We start from the raw sequence: 26825 nt of genomic DNA, 5'->3' as shown, positions 1-26825 counted from the left end.
ACCAAACAACTAAGTAGGGAAAAAAAAAATGTGAAAATGCCAATATTATTAAAAGAATATTCACGAGCAAATAAGACAAATGGAACACCTACAGTTTTCCCTCATAATTTGTTGGAATAATGAATAAGGAAATTATCAGACGAAGCACAAGATAAAAAAAAAAAGAAAAATACGAAAGTTAGAAATCAAACACAAAACAGATCAGTAGATAACGAAATAAGAAAGTAAGGCAAAAGAGAAAGAATAAAATAAGAAGACAAGAAATGCAAGTAAGGAATAAAGAAACTGGAATGACGGTAAGTAAAAATATATATAAGAAGAAAATATTAAGGAAGAGTCAGGTAGGACAGGAATAAGAAAAGGAGGAAGAGGAAGAAAAGATGAAAAAAGACGAGAAAAATAGAGAAATTTGAAAGAAAATAAAAAAAAATAGAAAAATACTAAAGATGAATCATGCAGGACAGGAAGAAGAAAATAAGAGAAAGAAGACGAAGAAAAGAAAACATAATACAAAAACTGGAAGAAAGATCTCAAAAAAAAAAAGAACAAAATACTGAAGACGAGCCAAGTAGGACAGGAAGAAGAAGAAAGAAAGAGAGAAAGAGAGAGAGAGAGAGAAAAAATGTATATATTCATGAATTGTATTGGTGATGATCGGAGACGCTTTCACCGACCACGTGAGTGAGTGGTGAGCGTGGGGAGTCGTTAAGTGAGCATAGGAGCATGAGGGAAGCTGCACCAAGCCTTCAGGCCTACACGTGGCAATCCCTGTACAAAGCATGTCTACGTATTTACAGTCATCATTCTCCTTCATAATTCTGAGATATGAAAATTTCCGACAGATTTTTTTTTTATTATTCATCGTATTTTTTTTCTTTTTGAGAGAGAGAGAATAAAAGAACTCGTGTGTATGTATGTATGTGTGTGTGTGTGTGTGTGTGTGTGTGTGTGTGTGTGTGTGTGTGTGTGTGTGTGTGTGTGTTTGGGGGAGGGGAAGGGGTGGGGGCTACAGTGTGACTATGCTGTAATTGTATATTATTTAAAATACTGATGTCCATTTAGTACCTGTTTAGCATCGAGATACTTGTTGGTCAATAAACATCTATCAGTTTATTGGTCTATCTGTCTGTTCGTTTGTAAATCCATTTGTCTATCTATTTGCTGGTCAGTACATCTATCTATCTGCTGGTCAATGAACATCTACCTATCTATCAGTGTGTATGTGTGTGTGTGTGTGTGTGTGTGTGTGTGTGTGTGTGTGTGTGTGTGTGAAGTTGGATTTGTTAAGTTAGGTTAAGTTAGGTTAGGTTACAAAACAGTTAAAAAGCAAGTCCATATTACATTGCGAAGTGTTTTTAGCGTGTGTGTGTGTGTGTGTGTGTGTGTGTGTGTGTGTGTGTGTGTGTGTGTGCAGTCTCAGCCTCCTACTCCTACTCCCACTCCCCGCCACTAGCGTGTATCAGCGGCTGGCAGTGAAAGCCGCTCCACCAACAGCCCCACCAGCCCCACCAGACCCGCCCGCCAATGAAAGCTGCAGTGTTATGCCCGCCCCGCCGCCCCGCCGCCTCGCCGCCTCACCGCCTCGCCTCGGTGAGTGAAAGTCCTCAACGGTAGACTTACCTTGAGGTTACTCCAGCCCCGTCGCCGCATGTCACCGGGACGACGCGGCTCAGTGGGGGAAAAAGAACCTGTCGCTGCTAATGGGAGCAACACACACGCACGCACGCACTCACACACACACACACACACACACACACACACACACACACACACACACACACACACACACACACAAGATCTTTTGCAATGTAATTTACACTTGTTTTTTAACTGTCTTCTAACCTAATCCTAACCTAACCTAACCTAACCTAACCTAACCTAACCAAACCTAACCTAACCTAACTTAATCTAATCTAACCGAACTTAATCTAATCTTTAATGTTCTTATCAGGAAGAGAGAGAGAGAGAGAGAGAGAGAGAGAGAGAGAGAGAGAGAGAGAGAGAGAGAGAGAGAGAGAGAGAGATTACCTATAAATCAGTTTCCATCACGCTTCCACCACCCTTTCTCTCTCTCTCTCTCTCTCTCTCTCTCTCTCTCTCTCTCTCTCTCTCTCTCTCTCTCTCTCTCTCTCTCTCTCTCTCTCTCTCTTCACCTTCACTCTTAAGAAACATTCACCCCCCTCACTGTTCACACTTATAACATAACGTAACATACCACACCTTCACTTCTGCTAGCGTGACTTAGGTATCATTAGGGAACAGGCAGGTGACGCCCTTAACGACTGATATAGGGAATGGTGAACGCACTAACTACACCCTTATACCTGTCTAACTTCGTGATATATAGCGTGACTCTCTTGCATTCACTATCACACTGTCATGCTGTCACACTCTCATGCCCTCCACTGTTTTCCATTTGTGAGTGTGAGGTTCGTGTTCTGATGTAAGTGCATAGGGGTTAAAGTTTTCGTTCATAATATAGGAGTGGTTGATTTGTTTGTTTTTTAATGTTGTTGTTATTTTAAGGTGGTGGTGGTGGTGGTGGTGGTGGTTGTTTTTCCTTCCCATGTATCTTGTTGTTCTTCTTCCTCCTCCTCCGTATCTTATTTTTAGTATTTTGCTGGTTTTTCTACACTATTCCAAGCTCCAACTCTTCCTTTTTAACTCCTTTCCTATCTTCCCTCCTCCTCGTTCTCCTCTTCGTTTTCAATATCCTTTCTTTTCATCTACACTAACCCAAGCTTTCCAGTCTCTTCTCGTCCTTACAAGTTCAACCTCACAATCTTGTACTTCCCCTCCTCCCCCCCGCCCTCTCTATCTCTCTCTCTCTCTCTCTCTCTCTCTCTCTCTCTCTCTCTCTCTCTCTCTCTGGGTCGGTGTGGCGCGGCGTGGCGGGGCAGTGTGTCGCCTGTACCACGCACCGCTACTCTCTGTCAACTTTGTCATCTGATGGGAGGGCACACATCCTCTCTGACACCGGATCCTCCCACCTTCTAACTCTTCCTTCAGTCCTCCTGCCTTACCTATACTAATTAATCCTCATCCAGTTCCCCTTTCTACCTCTGTTTGTCATCTAAAGGCACACACTGATACACTCTCACTCTCACGTTCTGTTCCTTCAGTCTTGCTCTCTTTATTTGCTTATATACCTATTCGTTTCCATTTAAGCTCCTCACCTGCCTGTATTTATCATCTAAATTCACACAGTCTCTCTAACACACGCACTTTCTCACCTTGTAACCCTTCCTTCACCCCTTCCGTTTTTTCTTACCTTCATCTCTCTTTTAGTCCAAATTCACTAATACACTTATACCCTCCTACTTCTTCTTTTAGTCCTCCCTTTATTTACCTCCCTATCAGTCACATCCAGTCCCTGTCCTTCATGTACTAAGGTTCAGGTGAGTGTGTGAGAATCCAGGTGTTTAAAGGGACATGTCAAGGGTAGTTAGCAGTGGTTTGTGTTGTTGTTGTTGTTGTTGTTGTTGTTGTTTTTGTTTATATTGCTGGTAATGTTATGAGAGTTTAGTGATGTTGGAGTAGGTCGTGAAAAGTTTGCGTTACTGTGAGGATCAAGACACGGTAGGAAGGTGGTTACACACACACACACACACACACACACACACACACACACACACACACACACACACACACACACACACACACACACACACATACGTCCATCATCGACATTCCTTGATCATCAGAATTGAGTTCACGAAAAATGGACGAGGAAGAAGGAGGTTGAAGAGGAAGTGGAGGAGGAGGAGGAGGAGGAGGAGGAGGAGGAGGAGGAGGAGGAGGAGGAGGAGCTGCCATTTAAAAGCACGCGACACGTCATCTTGATAATCTTGAGTCTTCCTCGCGGGGGAAGATCAAAATAACCTCTATGTGTCTTGAGGAAATCCCTTTATGTCTCTATATTAAGCACGTGTAGGGAGGAGAGGGGGTGAGAGACCACTATCTTCACTACCTTACAATTTACCCTTATATAGTTTACCGTCTTCATAGTACCGTAATAGTGAACATGTGCACTGCCGTTTGTTTTTCGTTTGCGTTCCTTTATGCTGGCGAGCAGTAACAGGTGAAGGACGGTGGGGAGAATGCCTTGCCTTTTCTACCTCACGTTTGACTCTAATTGTGCGGCATATCGTGATTTAACAGTATAATAAGAGTACTGTTGTTTGCTTCTCCTTTGTGTTTCCTTAGCGGTGGCGAGCCAGTGACAGGTGAAGGATGGTGAGGAGAAGCAGGTACCTTTCCTCCCTTATAGATTAAACAGCGTGACTTAAATATTTACTCGTAACTACAGTATGGTAAAAGAGATTTAATACTACTGTTTGGTCTTCCTTTGTGTTCCTTAGTGGTGCGTCGCGGTGACAGGTGAGGGAAGGTGGGGAGGATGACCATTGCCTTTACTATCTTACATATACAGTATAGAATATCGTAACTTAACACAGTATCGTAGGAATGGGCCTGTTTGCTCCTCCTTTGTGTTCCCCAGCGGTGGGTCGCCGGTGACAGGTGAAGGGAAGAGGGGAGAATTAATCACCTTCACTACCTTACATTTAATTTTCATACGTTCAGCTTATCGTAACTTAACCCGGAGTAATATCTGCTTGCTCTTCTTTTGTGTTCCCTAGCGGTGGCCAGCGGTGACAGATGAGGGAAGGTGTCCGTTGCCTCGGGGCTCGCCAGGCTGACCGTACACAGCCACAGGGTAATTTTCTCAATGAAAGCTTTGCTCTACTCCACTCAGCTTGACCGCCACTGTGCGCTGTCCGTCCTAGGCCGCCATTAACCTCGTATGTTTAAGCTTGCAGGCAAGTCTCAGGAAATTGCCTTAGTCAGCTTCTGAGGGAGCGAACAATGCCTGACTCACGCACCCCAGTCCACCGTAGTCCATCCCGATCCAGCCCAGTCCACCCTAGTATATCCCAGTCCATCGCAGTCCATCCCAGACCAGCCCAGTCCATTCCAGTACATCCCAGCCTACACCAGTCCACCCCAGTCCATTCTAGTCCACCAGAGACCATCCCAGTCCATCCCAGACCAGCCCAGACCAGCACAGTATTTCCCAGTCCCTCCCTAAGTACAGCCAAGAGGCACACACGCGAGAGGAATGAACTAAATAGATTTATGTTAAGAGGAAAAAAGAAGTAAGAGTACAAGGAGGTATAAAAAGTTGCTTCCCAAACGAGTCCTGCTCTGAGAGGATGGTAAGTCGATCACGCGGGCGAGAGATTGCCGCGAAAATGGAATTAAAGAGAATATTTTCCAGTTACGAGAGGGAGGAGCAGCCGGGAGTGGTAATTAAGTCCCAGCTTGACTCAGAGGAAGGGAAAAGATTATCTGGCAATGGTATTTTGAATTTATGAGAGGGCGTGTTGATTAAGACTGACTCGGAAGGGAAAAAGATTATCTGGCAGTGGTATGAGAGGATAAAATGATAATTAAGTCCCAGCCTGACTCAGAAGGAGGAAAAAAATATCATCTGGCAATAATATTTTGAATTTACGAGAGGGAATCATAAATAAACCACAGCCTGACTCAGAAGGGATGAAAATATTGCCTGGCACTCGTATTTTCAACTTACGAGAGAAGAAATGTCAGGAATGATAGTTAAGTTAATGATAGTTAGTTAAACCTCACTCTGACTCAGGAAAAAGAGAAAAAAGATTGTTCTGGCGCTGGTATCTTCAAATTACGAGAGAAAAGTGTTGGAATTCAGTCTGACTCACAAGAGGAAAAATTTTACCTGGCACTAGAATTTCCAACTTGAGAGAGAGAGAGAGAGAGAGAGAGAGAGAGAGAGAGAGAGAGAGAGAGAGAGAGAGAGAGAGAGAGAGAGAGAGAGAGAGAGGTGTTGGAAATGTTAATGAATTCTAAGCCTGGTGTTAATGCTGCCAGATGGTGTTGTAAAGATGGAGTGTTTCACTTTGTTGGGGTTGTAATGGTGATGCTGGGAAGATGTGGTGTGGAGTGATTGGGGTGTTGTTGTTGTTGTTGTTGTTGTTGTTGTTGTTATTATCATTATCATTATTATTATTATCATTACTACTACTACTACTACTACTACTATTACTACTATTTAGATATACAAAACTCCCCAACACAGCAACTGATCACTGTATCGGATGGAGGAAGAGGAGAAGAAGGAGGATAATGAGGAGGAGGAAGAAGAGGAGGAGGAAGAGGAAGAGGAGGAGGAGGAAGCAGAGAGATAGAGAAAAAAAAAACAGAATAATTTTGGTTCCCTTTAAAAAGAAATAAAACAAAGAAATAAAAGATAATTCAATAAACAAATAAACAAATAAAAATAAAAATCCATCTCCGTCCGGGGGGGGGGGGGAAGTAGGGGAGAGAAACGGAGAAGGGGGAGTTGAAGGGAGTAGAAGTAAAAGGAATTTGCAGGTAGGAACTTATCAGAGACGCGACCTACTGACTGACTTTTCTTCTCTGTTGTGTCACGGGAAAGAGAAGGCTGAGGGGGAGAAGGAAGGACCTGAAGAACACCAGAAAGAATGCACCTTCAATATGGTCAGAGGAGTCATTAAAGAAAAAAAAAAACATCATTGAAACTATAGTATAATTCCAGGTAAATTAAAATGCTATGTAGAATGCACCTTTGATTTGGACAGAGGAGTAACTCAGCTAAACTGCATCACTGAAACTACGGCAGATGAATATGTATACTATGCTGAAAAATGAATGAATAAATGAATGAATAAATCGATTAAGAAAGAAAGAAAGAAAGAAAGAAAGAAAGAAAGAAAGAATATACATAACTGTAGAACTAGGAAAGCCTTAACTCTTTTATATCCAAGAGAGAGAGAGAGAGAGAGAGAGAGAGAGAGAGAGAGAGAGAGAGAGAGAGAGAGAGAGAGAGAGAGAGAGAGAGACAGGAACACCCACAGGCGGTATACAGCTCACTCTAATTCCTGTTACTTCACACGGGCCTGAGGGAGGAGGAGGAGGAAGAGGAGGAGGAGGTGAGTCACTCGTCTCGATTAATAAAATAACTATTACGTCAGGTTAGGTAATATTAGAATGAGATAAATTAGTGTGTGTGTGTGTGTGTGTGTGTGTGTGTGTGTTTAGGTACAATTAGTATGGAATTGTCTCATTGTTTGCTATAAGAACAGGAATTTGATGATTATATTGTAAAGGGCTGGTTAATAAACTACTGAACTGCTACTACTACTATTATTACTCTGTGTGTGTGTGTGTGTGTGTGTGTGTGTGTGTGTGTGTGTGTGCAAGGTGCGGGTGGCAGCGCCGATGCCCGCCACTCAGGTAGTCTGGAGAGAAACCTGTAGAATTCCTAACTTTCTTTCATGAAGACTCGTACTTTCTAAGGTCTGCCAATGTACTTTCTCTCTCTCACACGTACCTTCAAAATTCCCTTAAACAAACACCGATCACTTGTGTTAATTCTCCTACTACTACTACTACTACTACTACTACTACTACTACTACTACTACTACTCATCCCCCCTCCTCATCCTCTTCCTCCTCCTACTTCTCCTTCTTCCCACTACTAGTACTACTGATCATAATAGCAATACTGTGTGTGTGTGTGTGTGTGTGTGTGTGTGTGTGTGTGTGTGTGTGTGTGAAAGCCAGGAGAAATATTAGTTTGATATCAAAAATTAACGAATTGTTGAAGAAACTTTATTCTCGAAATACGTTTTTCCTTTTTGAGACTTTAATTTCTCTCTTCTCTCTCTTTTCTATGTGATTTTGTAAGAGAGAGAGAGAGAGAGAGAGAGAGAGAGAGAGAGAGAGAGAGAGAGAGAGAGAGAGAGAGAGAGAGAGAGGTCAGAATGTCGAGAAAGTCTGTTTGACCACCACCATCACCACCGCTGCCATCACCACCACTACCACCACCACCACCACCGCTATCATTGTTTTTATGACCCCCACCACCACCACCACCACCACCACCACCACCACCACCACCACCACCGTTGTAGGAAAATAACGAAATGCAAGAAATTTATTGAGCGAGATTTGAAAGGTGGCCATATTGTTTCGTTCATGAACACAAAAGGGCATTACGAACACACACACACACACACACACACACACACACACACACACACACACACACACCAAGGCTAATGCACCCATCTATCCACACTCGTTAATATAAAGTTTTGTTTTATGTTTCGCCTTGAGCAGTAAAAAAAAAAAATTGTATTGTTTCTATTGTATCTTTCTTCATTTTTCATTTTTTTGGGTCAACTTTGTATTTTCTTTAATTCATGAAGGACATTTTTCTTTTGTTTTTTTTTTCTTTGACTTTCTCCGTTTTTTTTTTTTTTTACAGTTTCTATGCTTTTTTGTATCAAAGATTTTTTTTTCATATCGTTATTTATTTATTTTTTATTTCAGTTCTATTTATGTTACCCATGTCCTCTTTTCACAAACCACCCTTTTTCTTTATTTTATTTTCATCCTTGACTTCCTTCCCTCTCTTTACACAAACCATTTCCTTTTTCCTTTCCTAATAATCACTTTCATTTCATAAACATTTCCTACATCCGTCACAGAAAAAAACAAAAAATAAGAAATAAGTACTTTTCATTCATTACACAAACAATTTCCTTTACCATTTCACACACACACATACACACACACACACACACACTGTCTCTCTCTCGCTCTCTCTCACCCCCTCCCCCATCCCACAGAACACCTCCCACACCCTCCAAACACACACAAACACACTCTGACCTCCCACATAACCTCTTGTGCTATTGCCCTGCCAGTTTCCCCTTGTCAGATAATATTATGGGTGCAAACATGGGTACCACCTCCCCAGCTGATCCCAAACTTTCACATGTGACCGTGTATAGAGGCGGGACTGAATGCACTGGGTTTGTATGCAAGGCGAAGGAAACGATGCACTCCCATTAAACTCTTGTTGAATTTACGATGGCTTACGTGTATTCCGTGGTGGTATATTGCTGTGTCCTCCCTGACAGCCTTGATTTGTGGGTACAGAGAAGAAGAGGAGGTTTACGATAACGAATAGAAGAGGGAGAAGGGAAGAGAGAAGGCATAAATGAAAGGTGAAAGGGAAATGTGACAGGAAACTAAGAGAGAAAGAGTTGAGTGAGTGAGGAAAGAGAGAAAGGAGAAAGGCTGACGGAAAGGAAATGACCAAGAGAGAGAGAGAGAGAGAGAGAGAGAGAGAGAGAGAGAGAGAGAGAGAGAGAGAGAGAGAGAGAGAGAGAGAGAGATTGGGGGGGGGAGAGAAAGGGAGGAAGAAGGGAAATGAGGAAGGCAGGAGGCATGGTAGGAATGATAAATAGAATGACAAGGCAAAAAGGAGAATAAAAAAAATGAGAGAGAGAGAGAGAGAGAGAGAGAGAGAGAGAGAGAGAGAGAGAGAGAGAGAGAGAGAGAGAGAGAGAGAGAGAGAGAGAGAGAATTAGAGAGTGCGGGGCAGCGAGGGCTATACTTGGCTCACTCCCAAACAATTCACTTTTACTAAGGGGGGAGGGTTCACCTGCGCCAAGTTGAGGCAGTGTGTGTTTACCTGGCCCTTACCTGTGACCTGAGCACCCGCACCTGGGGAAACGATACTAAGAACCTGTTTCAGCGTGTGATGGTTAAGTTTAAGCTGGTCAATAAGCTTAGTGTTAATAATAGACGTGTTTGTTTAATGATTTATATACTGTTAATATGTTTCCCCTTGCAATGAATGGCTGGAGGATGCACATAGAGAGAGAGAGAGAGAGAGAGAGAGAGAGAGAGAGAGAGAGAGAGAGAGAGAGAGAGAGAGAGAGAGGAGAGGGAGTGCATTCCATAAAGGGAAGCTTATGCCTAAAGGAATTTTTTTTTGTTTCTCATTTTCTTTATTTCTGTTTTGTCTTTATTTGGTTAGTTATTGCCAGAGAGAGAGAGAGAGAGAGAGAGAGAGAGAGAGAGAGAGAGAGAGAGAGAGAGAGAATTTATCACCTATATATTTCTTCTGATTATGTATTCATTCTTTTCTCTCCATTCTTTCCTCCGCCTTTCTCTCCATCCCTCCACCCTTGCCTATCTTTAAAATTATCATATATAACGTATTCTCCTCACCTTCTACCTCCCCCTTCTCTCTCTCTCTCTCTCTCTCTCTCTCTGGCAATGACGAACCAAATAAACAAGCTGAAAAACAAGCAAGAAAAGGAAAACTCTCTCTCTCTCTCTCTCTCTCTCTCTCTCTCTCTCTTTCGCCTCGGGATAAAACTTTCTCTCCCTGCCTTTCGTCCTCAGGCTAATAATGGCTGTAATTATTCCACTGGCGGACCAAGAGAGGCTCAAGCGTTCCCCCACACAAAGGGCGCCGTGTCCTCTTCTTTATGACTGTCCCTGTGTGTCCCTTGTTCCTGAAGCCTTGGTGGTGTTTGCTGCGGCCTTCTCAGTTTGTCGTGGGGTCGATTTGATTCTTAGAGTGTTTGTGTCTGCTTTTTTTTTCTCTCTTTTTTTTTAGTGTTTTGTGTGTGTTTTGTGTGTGTTTTGTGTTGATTTTTCGTTTTGTTGTTGTTTTTGTTGTTGTTGTTGCTGTTGTTGTTGTTGTTTCTTCTTTTATTTGTCTTATTTCATTTTATCATTCTACGTGCTTTCGTCTTTCTTTCTTTCTTCTTCTTCTTCTGTTCCTCCTCCTCCTTCTCCTCTTCCTCTTCCTTCTTTGTCCTCCAGGTCTTCACCCCCCAACTCTTTTTCTACCCGCTTTCATTTTCTTTCTTCCTCTTTGTCCTCCTCTTCCTCCTCTTTTGTGTGCATTCATTGTTATCCTTCTCCTCTTCCATCTCTTTCTCGTTTTCCTTCCCCTCATCCGTTTTCTCTCGCCTGTCCCTTCTCCCCTGTTTCTGTATATTTTCTCCTTCTTTATTATTCTTCTATTTCTATTCTCTTGTTCTCTCCTCCTCCACCTCCTTCTTCTCCAAATACCTTTCCATTTCATTCTTTTCTCGTTCCTCGCCATTATCCTCCTCCTCCTCTTCCTCCTCCTCCTCCTCCTCCTCCTCCTCCTCCTCCTCCTCCTCCTCCTCCTTCTCCTTCTCTATTATGTAGTGCTATTAAACACTATTAGATTCAGTAAGAGGATGAGGAAGAACAGGAAGAGGAGGAGAAGGAGGAGGAGGAGGAGGAGGAGGAGGAGGAGGAGGAAAGGGATGTGGAAGTGAAGGAAGAGATAGAAAAGAGGAGGAAGAGGTATTAAATCAGTCACTCACTCAATCAGGAACAGGAAGAAGAGGAGGAGGAGGAGGAGGAGGAAGAAGAGGAAGTAATAAATGAATAATTCAGGTCATTAACCTTCTTCAATTCTTCCTCTTCCTCCTCCTCCCCCCCTCCTCCTCCTTCACCTCGTTATCTCTAAACACAACACATTCTCCACACTCTCTTAACACACACACCACACACACACACACACACACACACACACACACACACACACACACCTTAGTTCACCTCCATTACGGATCAGAAATATGGACAGGTATGCCACACAGGTAAACAGGTAAACCCAGACCCTCTCCTCCCCATCCCCCCTCACCGGTAGCCACTCTAGGTATCTGTTGACCGTGACAGTGTTAATCTTATGCTGCATCGTGGTTTGCGCAGCTGAGTCAAGACCAGAGCCATCAGACCAGGTAGGAGGGGAGGAGGGGGCCAGGTAAGAGGGAAGGCTGGCCACTGCTGGGGAAAAATTAACCCCAAGTGTAACTGCAAGAGGAGGGTGGAAAGATTAATGTGAAGTGGGAATTAAAGGGGCGAAGATTTGTGCAACTTTGTATGTAGAGAAAGGAGAGAAGAAGGGAAGGGAATAGGAAGAGAAGATGGGAAGGGAAGAATCACCAATACACGAGGAGGGAGGAAAAATTAAAACTACGAAATAAGAGGTGAAGATTTGTGTAACTTTGTATGTAGGGAAGTAACGAAGAGAAGAAGAGAAGGGAAGAGAAGAGAAGGGAAGATCACTGCAAGGGGAGCGAGGAAAAAAAAAAAATGATGTAAAGTTGAATTTAAGAAGTGAAGATTCGTGTAACTTTGCGTGTAGGGAGGTAGGGAAGTGACGAAGGGAAGAGAAAGGAAAGGGAAGGGAGAGGAAGGGAAGAAAGGGGAGGAAGAAGAATTTAAGTTGAGATTAGTGTAAGTTTGCATATACAGAGAAGTCTATAAGCAACACTTGAGAGAGAGAGAGAGAGAGAGAGAGAGGAGAGAGAGAGAGAGAGAGAGAGAGAGAGAGAGAATAAAAAGAAAAACATCACTAAAATCTGAAGTACCAAAGAACGATCAGTGTACGAATGTTACGAGGAAAGAAAACTCCTGCCCGGACACTCAATTTTCTGCGTGCAAGGGAAAGGAAAACGAAATGATTGCCAAGGGAAACTACGATGGGTTGGTAATGGGTCTTCAAGCGGGAGGGAAACTTAAGGGGCCTGCACTGAAGTTTGATTTCGATGATAGATAATGGCCACAACTCTTTCCTTAAACAGCCCATTGAGTGATTATGATATAAGTACCTTCTCGTTACCACACACACACACACACACACACACACACACCACCACCACCACCACCACCACCACACAATACTACAAAACGCTGCTGAGATGTTACGCAAATTGAGCCGCCGAGTAATGACACAGTGAGGAGCAGCGGCTGAGTCAGTGGCCGATATTCTATAAGCATTGGGAACAGCTGCTTCCAGTCAGTGGGTCGCCCGCTGCACTGCTGGCCCAGGCTTCCCCTCCAATAGCCCTGGACTGTGCTGAGACTTCTAGAACTTGTAAATATTGTCTGGGGGAATGTAAGAGTTAAAATTCAAGACGCTGATGATTGCTAAAGGGTTAATTAGTGCATTCTTTCTATATTCCTCCATTTAGACTCTGCTGAGACTTCTAAAGCTTGTAAATATTGTCTGGGGGAATGTGAGAGTTAAAATTCAAGACGCTGGTGATAGTTAAAGGGTTAATTAGTGCATTCTTTCCATATTCCTTCGTTTTAGACTCTGCCAAGACTTCTAAACCTTCTAAATATTGTCTGGGGAAACATGAGAGTTGAATTTCAAGACGCAAGGTAATAGTTAAAAGAGTAATTATTAGTATATTCCTTCTCTATTTCTCCGTTTTGACTCTGGTAAGAATTCAAGAGCTTAGAAAAATGATCTGGTTTTGAGATTAATTTCAAGACGACATTGAAAATAACACGGGGAACCACTGCAATTAAACTCGCCATGCCTCAGTCTTCATTGTCAATAACCTCCTTGTCTGTGATGGGACTTCCCCTGGCTTATAAAGATTGTCTGGTGCTAGTTAAGTAAAAAAATAAATAAATAAAAAAAAAATGTCAGCTGCGAGTTACGAGTTTAGCTGCAAAACGCCCACTGACACACTAATAGAGCAAAAAGTAACCAGTGCACTCCATCTCTGTGTCCTCCTCCTGATTGTGTTGTGACTTCGAGCGCCTAAAGATTGTCTACTGCAAGATACGAGTTGATTTGAAAATTAACAGTAAAAGAGTTATCCAATGCAGTAACTCTTCATCCTTTCGTCTTCATAAACTTCCATTAACTTCTTGACTGCTGTGACTTGCCAAGCTTGTCATTCTGTCTGGTGTGAGTTTACAGTTTAATTTCAAGACTCCACTAACAGTAAAAGGAGTCTCTAGCGCATCATCTTTCTATATCCTCGTCTCTTCTTATCTTCCATTAACTTCTTGACTGCTGTGACTTGCCAAGCTTTTCATTCTGTCTGGTGTGAGTTTACAGTTTAATTTCAATTCTCCACTAACAGTAAAAGGAGTCTCTAGCGCATCATCTTTCTATATCCTCGTCTCTTCTTACCTTCCATTAACTTCTTGACTGCTGTGACTTGCCAAGCTTATAAAGGACGGTCTGGTGCATGTTAAGAGTTCAATCTGAAGACCCTGCTCGGAGTACAAAAAGTAAACAAACACTTCTCTGTACTCCTTCGTCTTAACTGTGCTATCTGGTGCACATTTGTAATTTAAAAACACGCCACTGATAGCAAAACCAGTAATCTATTCGTTAAAAATCGCTTATATCATCACACCACTACACAGAAAGAAGCTGCAGGAAGCCACCGGGCCTTACACGTGTATACTTTAACAAATACTCTACGGTTACTTAAATAAATCAACGCATCATGGTACTATTCGTCAAAGGTCTTCCGTTTTTCTTCTATTAGTACCGCTGCAATTCCGTTTTCTTATGCATGGGAGGAGCAGATGCAAGAAGGGAGAGAAAGAAAACGAGGACAATTGCAAAAGGTTATATAGACTTGTATTGCTTGGCCAGACAGTGACAAACTCCCTGGTTCCTGCGTGACTGCTTGGGGGAGGAGGAGGAGGAGGAGGAGGAGGAGTACAGAAGGAATACAAAGGAAGTCCAAAAACAGCAACAGATCTTGAGGTCCGTATTAGGATATTTAAGTAACTATTCTATGCTAATTAGCTATTGGTGGGGGAGATAGGATAGTATAAGTAAAGAAGAGGAGGAGGAGGAGGAGGAGGAGGAGGAGGAGGAGGAAGAAGAAAGCAGTTGATTAAAAGAAGACTACAAAGGAAGAATACATAATTAAAGAAAGAGGAAGAAGGAGATGGGGGAAAGAGCAACGGAGAAGAGGAAGAAGAAGAGGAGGAGGGTCAATACGAAGCCGAAGCCGAAACTGAAGTGAGTGTTCCGGACGCCGCCCTCAGCCCTGCTCTACATTCTCATAACACTGGAAGATTTAAGTGGTGTTTGTTTGTTTGTTTGTTTGTTTTGCCTGTGTGTTTGTCTGTTTGTTCGTTCCCGTCAGTGTGCAGTATCTTCCTCTTCTTTTTCCTTCTTTTTCTTCTTCTTCTTCTTTCCCTCTTCCTTCTCCTCCTCCTCAGGTGTTGATTGCAAACGTTTTTTTGGAACGTTTCGGTGTTAAGAGAGAGAGAGAGAGAGAGAGAGAGAGAGAGAGAGAGGAGAGAGAGAGAGAGAGAGAGGAGAGAGAGAGAGAGAGAGAGAGAGAGAGCGCAAAACCGTAGTCCTAGCGAGGCGAATGCAAGATAAGAGAAAGCCTTGGGGGTAGTAATGAGAGTCACAGTCATTCTTTTCATAGCGAGTAATGATGCGTGTCAAGCTGTCAACCAAGCCGAGGCGGGGGAGCGAGACTTGCTGTTCTCAGGACGGCCACGCACGAACCGGGGAGGGGAGGGGGGGAGTGAGAGAGCGAGAGAGAGGGAGAGGGAGGGAGTGTAATGCTGTGGTGTCGTGATAATGTGGTGCTTTGATGCTGTGGGTACCTTTGGCTGATCTTCCTGGGCGTGAGAGTCGTTTGCTTGGAGACACAGCGGAGAAATTACATTGTTTTTACCCTTTTTTGGTGTTACAGTAATATTTAAAGACATGCTGTAATGCTGTGGTAGTGCAATGCTGTGGTCACCTTAGTTAACCTTCCTGCCACTGTAAGAATCGTTTGATTGGAGACACAGCAGGTGAAAGAGAGAAATGATGTTATTTTTATCCTTATAATTGTTACGGAAATATTTAAAGACTTATGCTGTAATGCTGTGGTAGTGGCCAATGCTGTGGTCACCTTAGTTAACCTTCCTGCCACTGTAAGAATAGTTTGCCTGGAGACACAGCAGGTGAAAGAGAGAAAACATGTTATTTTAGTCTTTTTTGGCGATACAGACTGTAATGCTGTGATGCTGTAATGCTGTGGTCCTGCAATGCTGTTGTCATCCTATGTTAACCTTCTTGCCACTGTAAGGATGTAAAAATCGTTTGCATGGAAACACAGAGATGAAAGAGAGATTTAAGAAGGTCAATATTCTCTTTTTTTGAAGCTACAGAAATATTTACGGGTTCAATAAATTTTAGATATTGAAAGGGGAAATTTGTGAAGGACCATACGCAAAACACTGAGCCACGCCCCGACTAGTTTCAAAAGACTCTTGATGTATTTACACGTGTTTTTAAGGGTGTTTATACGGTTCCAGTGACAAATTAACAAGATTTAAGGATTATTAACAGAGAAACAGTCTTGAGGACCTGGCTACCTACTTTCAAAAGGCTCTAGATGAAGTTACACGTGTTTTGAAGGGTGTTTATACGGTTCTAGTGACAGATTAACAATTTTTCTGCATTATTAACAGAGAAACACTTGAAAACCTGACTAACTGCTTTCAAAAGGCTCTAGATGAAGTTACACGTGTTTTTAGTGGTGTTTTTACGGTTCCAATGACAAATTAACAAGATTTAAGCATTATTAACAGAGAAACAGTCTTGAAAACCTGACTAACTACTTTCAAAAGGCTCTAGATGAAGTTACACGTGTTTTTAAGTGTGTTTTTACGGTTCTAGTGACAGTTTAACAACATTTCAGCATTATTAACAGGAGAAACACTCTTGAGAGCCAGGCTAAGCATCACTGTGGCCTTTGAAAACAATCGTGGTGAGAGAGCAAAGCGTTTCAAAATAAGGGCCTGAGATTTATCACACTTAGCGGTTCAAGTCTGATAAGCATGGGTGTGGCGGAGGGAAAGACAAGAGACGTGGTAATGCAGGAGTCTCGTGTGTTTAGGGAGAACTGTTTGTACCTCATTCCCAGGTGTTGTCTTAACATAACCCATTGTTGCTGTAATGTTATGCACTGAAATTAATATAAGGCGGTGTTTTCCCTGTTACGCCCTGGATATAATGAAGCGTTAATAGTAGGAAATTAAGGGGGAAACTAGGATGATAAATATATGAGTTTTAATAGAGAAATATATTTATACGTAATGATTTCACACGAATATTATCCAAATTTTTTTTTATTATTATTTTACACTGTCTTAAATATACATAAGAAATAATCGTATAAGTGGAGCCACCTAAGAAACCTATAATTTAACCCTTTCATTGCTATTTGTCACATGTTTCCTTAACTACTAACCACTCTGAGACATCTTTTTCTAATCCTTAAGCCACCTCCAAACATTCCACTGGCTAGTAGATGTTGCCAGATACGTTTTTCTTTCTTTCTTTCTTTCTTTCTTTCTTTCTTTCTTTCTTTTCTTTATCCCATTGTTTCTTGTAAATGCGTATAGGGATTCCATGTATTGGTGTCAGTGGTGTGAAGTGTTGCATGTCGCGCTGAGAGTTACCAGGGAAACTAGTTCACGTCCTGAGTGATAATAAGTACCTGAGTTTTAATAGAGGAATATGTTTATAAGTGGAAATTTTACAAGAATGTTACCTGTTTTTTTTTTTTTTTTGTCTTTTTTTGCACCTGTCTTAATTATACGTAGGAAATATTAATGGTAGAGGTTAAGTAAGACAAATAATACAGTTATGACTGAAGTACAGAAGGGAGAGGAAATTTTTGAAAGAACCACGCTGCTTTTTTTTTTCGTTCACAATCGATCGTTTCTTTCTTAAATACACGTAAAAAAAAAGTTTTATTACAGAAGAAAGTTTTTTTTTTTCGTTCACAATTGATCGTTTCTTTCTTAAATACACGTAAAAAAAGTTTGATTACAGAAGAAAGTTTTTTTTTTTTCGTTCATAATTTATCGTTTCTTTCTTAAATACACGTAGAAAAAATGTTTGATTACAGAAGAGAGAGAGAAAGATTTATTATTATTTTTTTTCGTTCACAATTCATCCCTTCTTTCCTAAATATACATAGAATTATTGATAGCAGAAGAGAGAGAGAGAGAGAGAGAGAGAAAGATTTAGTGTTTTTCGTTCACAATTTCTCGTTTCTTTCTTAACTACACGTGAAAAAATGCTTGATTACAGAAGAGAGAGAGAAAGATTAAGTTTTTCATCCACAACTTATCCCTCCTTTCTTAAATACACATAGAATTATTGATAACAGAAGAGAGAAAGAAAGATTTAGTTTTTCTTTCACAACTTATCCCTCCAATTCTAAAACATAAGTAAAAAAAAAAAAAGAAAAAAACAGGTTGATACAGAAGCGAGTGGTGTTTGATAGCGCGATTCCCCGCCAGCTTAACAGTCTTGTGGCCACAGCGACGGGCGGTGTTTGAGGAGACGCGGGTGTGTATCGGTGTGTTTGTGTGCCTGAGAGTGACTCGTGTGAGGGAGGGCCGGGGAAACACGACACACATAGCGGCCGCCTCACTCACTGCAAACCACTACACACACACACACATACACACACACACATACATGCACACTCCAGGGATTTGTATTTATTTATTTATATATATTTTTTTTTAGTTAAGGTTGGGATAGAGTTATGCTTTATTTCTGTGTTTTAATTTGTTTTTTTTCTTTGGTTCTCGTTATGTACAGTGTATATATTTCTATTACGTGATTTATTTATTTATTTATTTATTTTTCTCTTCTAGTTAAGTTTACGTTTCATATTTTCTTTTGCGTTTTCTCATAATGATGCACAGTGTATCTTCTTTCTTTTTCATTCTTTTTGTTAAGGGTAATATAAAGAATTGTGTTTATTTCTATATTTCAACATCATCTGGCTTTCGTGAGTGATGGTGCACAGTGTCTCTATCTCCGTATCACTTATTCTAGTCAGCACTGAGATACAGAGTGATGTTTACGTCTGTGTTTTAATATTTTATTTCGATTTCGTTACCATGGAAATAAAAAAAAAAGATATGTTTGTATTTTTCCTATTTTTTTTGCGGGGGATTTTCTCGAGTTTGAGTTAAGAGATACATAATAGTCCTTTTTTTCCTTTCTTTTTTCCCCAAGTATCTCAGGTACATTTCCCTCACCTGTCTTGTCATTCCTTTAACGAGACACACCCTTCACCACTCACACCGCACCTGTAATGCCGCTACCTCACCAATAACAACAAGGCGAGCACCGGTGACAGTAGTGGTAACAACAACGACAGCAAACCAACAACACCACCAATAGTACAGCGAGTGACAAAGGCGCTAATCACAGGTAGGGTCGGGGCACTCACCTGGGGCATGGGGACTCATGATTCGCTGCGTGGACAGGTAAGGATGTATCGCAGGGCACCTCACCACCATCCTTCACGTATTGTCACTCTAAGTATCCTGCATCACCCTTGCTCTCAGTTCCAGGGACACCAGGGACTTATACTACCCCTAGGGACATGGCGGAGGGCACGAGGGGCGGGAGGGACACGGGGCGACACCATAAGGGCACGAGAAAGAGACGGGTTACTGATGAACACTGATAGAGAGCGGCGACACTCTCTCCTCCTCGACACGCCGCCGCTGACTGAACCAGCTGATGCTTCGGTGGTGGTGGTGGTGGAGGTGGTGGTGGTGGTGGTCGACCGCTCCTCAGTCCTCACCGCTCCACCACGCCCCGCCCCCTTACCTCTCTCTCTCTCTCTCTCTCTCTCTCTCTCTCTCTCTCTCTCTCTCTCTGTAGGATTTTTTTTGAGATAATTTCTGTTTTTTTTTCTTTTTGCATAATATTTCGCTTTTACTCCTCCTCCTCCTCCTCCTCCTCCTCCTCCTCCTCCTCCTACTACTACTACTACTACTACTATCACAAAAACTCCACCACCATCATCTCCTCCACTTACTCCTCCCCTCTTACCACCACCACCACCACCACCACCACCATCACCCCTAGGCAGTACACTCCTCACTCCACCCACTCCACACCCTCCACCTCCTGGTCGTGCCTCGGCGGGACATGCGCGGCGTGATGGTCGTGAAGTGTTCCTTGTCGCCTCAGGGGTCGTACCCAAGCTAAGGGAACGCAGAGACGGAGGGGCGCACTGTGGCAAGGCGCGTGTCACAATGCCGCTGTTGTTGTGTCTTGTCTTAGTGATGTGTGTGTGTGTGTGTGTGTGTGTGTGTGTGTGTGTGTGTGATTCTTGGCTTATGCGTGGCGGTGACTGACTGACTGACTGATTGAGTGACTGACTGACTGTTTAACTAATTGACAAAACCTATTTATGTATCTACAGTATCTATCGATTTATTTATCTATTCATCAAATTATCTGTCTTTCTATCTGTTTATCTATCTATCTATCTATTTATCTTGCTTTTTCCTTTTTGTATTCCCTTATATTCTTAATCGTCCTCTCTTCTTTCTCTTCCTTCTCCTCCTCTTCTTCCTCTTCCTCTTTCCTCGTACAGCGAAACATCAACACCACACCACAGAAAGACAAGACGCACTGATGGCCGTCGTGATGGTGATGACAATGAAAATGATGATGATAATGATAACAATGATGCCAATGAAAACTCGTGCATGATGACACGCTGAAAAAAAAAAAAAAAGCGTCATATGCTAGTTTATTGCTAACTGGCAACTCTGAGGAACCCCCCGCCAAGTTGAAGTGAACGGGGAGGGAGTGGAGGGAGGGAGGAGTTTGACATAAGGTGTGTGTGTGTGTGTGTGTGTGTGTGTGTGTGTTTCTTCCGCAATAAAGTTTTAATTAAAAGATGCTCTCTCTCTCTCTCTCTCTCTCTCTCTCTCTCTCTCTCTCTCTCTCTCTCTCTCTCTCTCTCTCTCTCTCTCTCTCGTTTCTATTATAAGTAAAAACAAGTAATATTAATAAGTACCAATGTAGCAAAAAATGTAATATCACTTAATTCTTTTCATCCCAAGCATAGAAACTCAACTTGAAGAAACAATAAGAGCAAGTTTATTTTGTGCATTCATTATTCTATATTTAGTTCACGTGTGTGTGTGTGTGTGTGTGTGTGTGTGGGTGTGCAAGCAAACCATGTGCGAGATGGAGCAGAGGTTGCGGGGAGGATTGGGGGTGTTGGTGAGACAGATGGAAAGAGGAGGAGAAGGAGGAGGAGGAGGAGGAGGAGGAGGAGGAGGAGGAGGAGGAGGAGGGAAGTGACAACTGTTGCCACTGACACACATACAGTATGTACTCGTACTGTTCTTCCTCTTCCTCCTCCTCCTCCTCCTCCTCCTCCTCCTCCTCCTTCTCTTCGGTCTAAGTATTTTCTTTGCGTATATCTGCCATTTTTTTTCACTTTTTTTCTTTTTTTTACTGTATCCCAATCTCTCTCTCTCTCTCTCTCTCTCTCTCTCTCTCTCTCTCTCTCTCTCTCTCTCTCTCTCTCCTCTCACTTGTTTAACCAAGACCACGAATGAAAGTCTCTCTCTCTCTCTCTCTCTCTCTCTCTCTCTCTCTCTCTCTCTCTCTCTCTCTCTCTCTCTCTCTCTCTCTCTCTCTCTCTCTCTCTCTGTCCCGAAACTTTCTAAACTGTCCTTGGTCGTAGAGGAGGAGGAGGAGGAGGAGGAGGAGGAGGAGGAGGAGGAGAGTGGAAAGAGAGAGTTGAAATAGAGATGAGTGTGCCCAGGGCGTCCTTGGTAAGAAAGCGAAACGAGAGAGAGAGAGAGAGAGAGAGAGAGAGAGAGGTGGGGGGGGGATGGAAAGGGTGTTACCAATAGGAAAGAATTAAGATGAGAAATAAAGAAAACAGTAGATATATATGAAGAAAATACATAGCAGGAGGAGGAAGAGGAGGAGGAGGAAGAGAAGAGAGCGAATAGAAAGGAGATAAATGATAACTTTGAATTGAAACTCGAATATTAAATGAGACAAAAAAATAAATAAAATAAAATAAAATAGAGAAGATAAAAGTATTGATAACAACAACAACAACAACAACAACAACAACAACAACAACAACGATGACACAAACAAAGGCGAGTTGATAAGTGTCACAATTGGGATTTTGTACACTTTCTCCTTTGGTACTTCCGGCGAAAGTGTGTGTGTGTGTGTGTGTGTGTGTGTGTGTGTGTGTGTGTGTGTGTGTGTGTGTGTGTGTGTGTGTGTGTGTGCAGTTGAAAGATACATGTCACGACCTTTAAATTCACTCCTAAACACACACACACACACACACACACTACTACCACTGCCACCACACCTACTGCTATATTTACCATACCATTAATAACCTTTGTCTTAAGATACATGAAAAGATTATAGGGACATTAAAGTGCTATAGTCTTGTTAATGAGTGGCTTAGCTGGGTTGGGTGGGCTGGGTGGAGTAGAAAGTGGCTTACAATGAAGTGAAGTTCCAATAAGGTCGAGATTCAATATAGATAAGGTGTTTTTTTGACCCTTCAAGCACAAAGGTCTTATCTGTGACCTAATTAGTCCACTGAATGACCTGAGGAGAGTGTGTGAGTCGCCTCTCTCTCTCTCTCTCTCTCTCTCTCTCTCTCTCTCTCTCTCTCTCTCTCTCTCTCTCTCTCTCTCTCTCTCTCTCTCTCTATTTACATCTCACGAAATCTTCCTCTCGCTTCTACATTCAGTGGAGGAGGAGGAGGAGGAGGAGGAGGAGGAGGAGGAGGAGAAGGAGGAGGAGCATTGACACGATAACTCTTCGGGGCGTGAAATGAGTGAGGAGAATGAGAAGCTTGTCCTCCTCCTCCTCCTCTTCCTCCTTCTTCTCCTCCTCCTCTTCCTCCTCTTCCTCATCATCCACATCATGACATCTCTACTTTCTCTCCTCTAATTATCAGATGAAGGGAGGAAAAACTTTGAAGACATAAGAGGAGCTAATGATGAGGAACAGAGGGAGGGAAGGAGGGAGGGAGGGAGGGGGGAGGGAGGGAAGGAGGTAGTGAGGAGAGGAAATGAAGAGAGGAGATGAAATAATTAAGATATAATGGCACGGTGAAAAGAAAGACTGGAGGAGGTGAAAGTTGAGAGAGAGAGAGAGAGAGAGAGAGAGAGAGAGAGAGAGAGAGAGAGAGAGAGAGAGAGAGAGAGAGAGAGAGAGAGAAATAACATGTGATCAATCAGTCAGTTAGTAAGTCAGAAACTCACTCACTCACTCACTCACTCACTCAGAAACTCACCATCATTCTGACAGACAGACAGACAGACAGACAGACAGACAGCATAAAACAAAAGGGAATCGAGAGAAAACTTTGATATATTACACTACTTGACCTACAAAATAAAAAAAAGAAAACAAAAAAGAAAAAATCCTTCCTTGAGGCTGGGTATTAATGTCCCCTAGCGCTTGGAGGAGGAGGAGGAGGAGGAGGAGGAGGAGGAGGAGGAGGAAAAGGAGGAGGAGGAGGAGGAGGAGAGTGAACAATTTCTGCATTAATATATGTTCGTAAAAACTACTACTACTACTACTACTACTACTACTACTACTACTACTACTACTACTACTACTACTACTACTACTACTACATCTAATAATAATAACAATAACAATAACAAGGAGAAAGCAGAAAGAGATTTAGTTTCAGCACATCACTTAAACCTTTCCTTTCTCTTCCTTTCTTTCTTCCTCTTCTTTTTTACCTGCTGAGGAGAAACAAGGAGGCCGGGCGGACTTAGCAAAACACTGGTGGTAACAAGTGCGTGTGTGAATGTGGATGAGAGAAAGAGAGAGAGCCTGGGAGAAGCTTTCTGTGTGTGTGTGTGTGTGTGTGTGTGTGTGTGTGTGTGTGTGTGTGATTCCTAGCTGTGGTCAGTAAAGTATCTATCTCTCTATCTATCTGTCTACTTATCTATCAATATATGTATCTATCCATCTGTCTCTCTATCTGTCTATCTGTCTATCTATCTATCTATCTATCTATCTATCCATTTGTCTGTGCATCTATGTACCTGTCTATCTATTAGTCTATGTATCTATCTATCTACCTACTTGTCTATCTATCTATCTATCTATCTATTTATCTATCTGTTCATGCATATGTATGTATGTATGTATCTGTCTTTCTCAATGTGTGTGTGTGTGTGTGTGTGTGTGTGTGTGTGTGTGTTATATCACTTGTAGATGCTGAGGCTGGCGCAATGGTCAGACTCTTGCGCAGGAATCTTACGGAGTACAAGAGACTTGGGTTCGAACCGCGGAAGGCACCTAACCTTACGATTTACCAGAGAGAGAGAGAGAGAGAGAGAGAGAGGAGAAGCCACGCTCTGCTAATTACAACCTCATTACAACCTAGATACTTTGAGTGGCGCAGGTGAGGCGGACAGGTAAAGGTAGACTAAAGGTAAACAGGTAAACACAACCCCACACAACACGGTAGGGGCGGTGTGTGTGTGTGTGTGTATGTGTGTGTGTGTGTGTGTGTGTGTGTGTGTGTGTGTGTGTGTGTGTGTGTGTGTGTGTGTGTGTGTGTGTGTGTGTAGGTTATACAGTTCAATGGGCTCGATTCCGTGTGTGTGTTTGTGTGTGTGTGTATGTGTGTAGAAGTGATGTAGATCGTAGTGTTAGTAGTCGTGGTTAGTGTGGTGGTGTTAGCGAGGGTACGGATGGTGGTTATGGTGGTGGTGGTGGTGGTGGTGGGTCAGAGAGAGATATTATAGTTAGCAGACTCTTTTTTTTATGATTGGTGAAAGGACTGGAAAAAAAATGATGAAAAAAAATAGCATATAGGAGAAAATCGACCTACACTTTGATGCTAACTATAAAATTGCCAAGTAAATACACGAAAAAAAAGTTATGAAAAAGGGTAAAGTGAAAAGACCAAGGGAAAAAAATATATATAACTTGTCGAGACTTGTTGAAAAGGTTTCTCTCTCATGATGTAATGTTGTGGCAGTTTCTTTTGTTTTCGTTCCCTGCGCTGCATGGAGAAAATTAGTTAGTGCTGAAAGCGAGGCAGAGAGGCGGCGTTTTGCAACAGTGAAAGTTTGGGTCGTTATATTGTTAACTGCCTGTGTGTGAGTATGTGTGTGTGTGTGTGTGTGTGTGTGTGTGTGTGTGTGTGGAACGTTTGTAGTCTTGTTTGTATTTTCACTAATCTTTTATTCCCGAGGAGCGCGCGCGCACACGTGTTTGTTCATTCATTCCTTTGAGACTGAAAAAAAAAACATTGTGAAAAATGCTTGCGCGAAGTAGACCAGAAAGGCGGCGCCCTTGTTCCCTAGATAGGCGGCCTTGGGAGGCGCCGGCGCCCTTGTTCACGAGGAAGAACCACCTGAGTCAACAAGGGTACAGGCACAAGGCTTTTTCTCTCTCGTCCCTGTTCTGTCCACCTCAATGATGCAAGACTTAGCCAGCATACTCAATCTGATGAACTCTGCAACGCCCTGCCTGCTTCTGTATCTCCTGCTGCCTTTGACTTGAACTATTTGGAGAGGAAGGTTTCAAGACTTCTTTCGCTGTTTCCCTAGGCTTAGAGAGGAAGACTGCTCCACGCTCCCCGCTGCCCATCGTCCCGTGATAAGAGAAACTGGGGCGGCGTGGCCTGGCTGGGCGGGCGGGAGGGAGCGGCTCGCCACGCTACGGGCAGCTTTCCTCACACACTGCTCGCCAAACATCGCCGCGGGACTTTCACAAATTTGACCAAACGGAACGTGAGACAAGACTGTATTCAGAAACCCTGCTGCGCCACGCCTCCACTACATTCAAAAAGCTCTACTGATTAAAGTGACTCGTGTTTTTAAGGATATTTTTATGACTAACGAAGACTGACAAGATTTCTAGAGTATTAACAAAAGAAACAGTCTTGAGAACCGGCTGTCTGCACTCAAAAAGCTCTAATTGAAGTTACACCGGTTTTTATGGTTCTAGTGACAGAATAACATGATTTCTACTTTATTAACAGGAAAATCACTCTTGAGAACCCGGCTAGTAATCTCTGGGGCCTTCAAAAATAGTCACAGTGAGAAAGCAAAGCGTTTCTGAATACTAGTTTCTGTGTTGGTGCTGTGGTTGTGACTCACGCCGCCATGACGCTGCTGTGGAGACGCAACTCTGCTGTGTAAGGCTGTGAGGGGAAGGCTGGCTGTGTGTGTGCGTGCGTACAGGTGATACGAGAATGCTGGTGTCTTAGAGGTGGGCAGAACAGGGAGTTGTGAAGTGAATGGTCTTGTATGTTATCGTTGTCTGATCTTTTAAGGCTCCCTAAAGACCCGGAACTAGCGGAACGGTTTCAAGACACTTATTCATCAATTTTTGACCACTGCTTTGACCCTTTTATGGGACTGGCATTTCAGTAGGCATATTTTTTTTATTGGATTTTTGTTGTCCTTGGCCAGTGTCCTTCCTACATAAAAAAGAAAAAAAACCTGATCATTGAGTCTATTCCAATTATCCACCACTCTTTTTGAGAACTAATTCCCTCCTATCCTTTCTTTCAATCTAACTTTACCAATCTTGAACCTTGCTTTATCAACCTTGCATCTAACGTCAAGCTTGAATCTAAAGTTGTCAAGCTTGAATGCAACTCTGTCCACCTTGAATTTTTACCATCCTTGAATCTAACTTTATCAACCTCAAGTTTAAAAGTATATCAAGCTTGAATCTGAACTATCAAGCATGACTCAAATTCCATCACGCTTGAACCTCCTTATAACACGTAGCCATTTCACACTTGCCCTCAGTGCATTACTCCGGCGCTAATGATCACACGTTCCGAGCCAGCGAGTGAGCACTGAGCGAAAGCCAGACAATAACAGAACGAAATGAGGAAAGGATTGTTTTTTACCATCATAATGAGAAGCACAAGTCATCCTTTGCGACCACGAGCGACGGAGAGAAAGAGGACAGGATTCTGAAACACTTCTGCGTTGCACCTCTATTCAAAGGGTTTCTAACGGTATTTCTACATTATTAACACTCTTGAGAACCTGGGTACCTAATTTCAAAAGGCTCTAAATAAAGTCTCATGGATTTATGTTTTTTTTTCTTTTTTTTTTTTACGGTTCTAGTGACAGATTAACAAGATTTCTACATTATTAACTGGAAAAACACTCTTGAGAACTCGGTTAATGATCTCTGTGGCCTTTAAAGATTCTCGTGGTGAGAGAGAGAGAGAGAGAGAGAGAGAGAGAGAGAGAGAGAGAGAGAGAGAGAGAGAGAGAGAGAGAGAGAGAGAGAGCGCAAGGCGGTTCAGAATACGGACTAAAAA

The 26825-nt window shown here is 42.5% G+C and overlaps 2 protein-coding genes across 3 annotated transcripts in view; one reads left to right on the top strand and one right to left on the bottom strand.

Moving 5' to 3' along the window:
- The window catches only part of LOC135090813 (serine proteinase stubble-like), a 48615-nt gene extending 29288 nt beyond the window's left edge, over nucleotides 1-19327 (bottom strand). The window contains exon 1 of the mRNA XM_063987879.1: nucleotides 18936-19327. Within this exon, the coding sequence (XP_063843949.1) occupies nucleotides 18936-19005 (70 nt within the window). The 5' untranslated portion in view covers nucleotides 19006-19327. The remainder of the gene's footprint in view (nucleotides 1-18935) is intronic.
- Nucleotides 1-26825, top strand: part of LOC135091039 (uncharacterized) — a 112235-nt gene that overhangs the window by 1184 nt on the left and 84226 nt on the right. The gene's annotated exons all lie outside the window — the stretch shown is intronic.

Source organism: Scylla paramamosain, chromosome 36 (assembly GCF_035594125.1).
Source record: "Scylla paramamosain isolate STU-SP2022 chromosome 36, ASM3559412v1, whole genome shotgun sequence".
NCBI lineage: Eukaryota > Metazoa > Arthropoda > Malacostraca > Decapoda > Portunidae > Scylla > Scylla paramamosain.
Note: the sequence above shows the minus strand (reverse complement) of the source record. Positions and strands in the feature narration are given on the sequence as shown.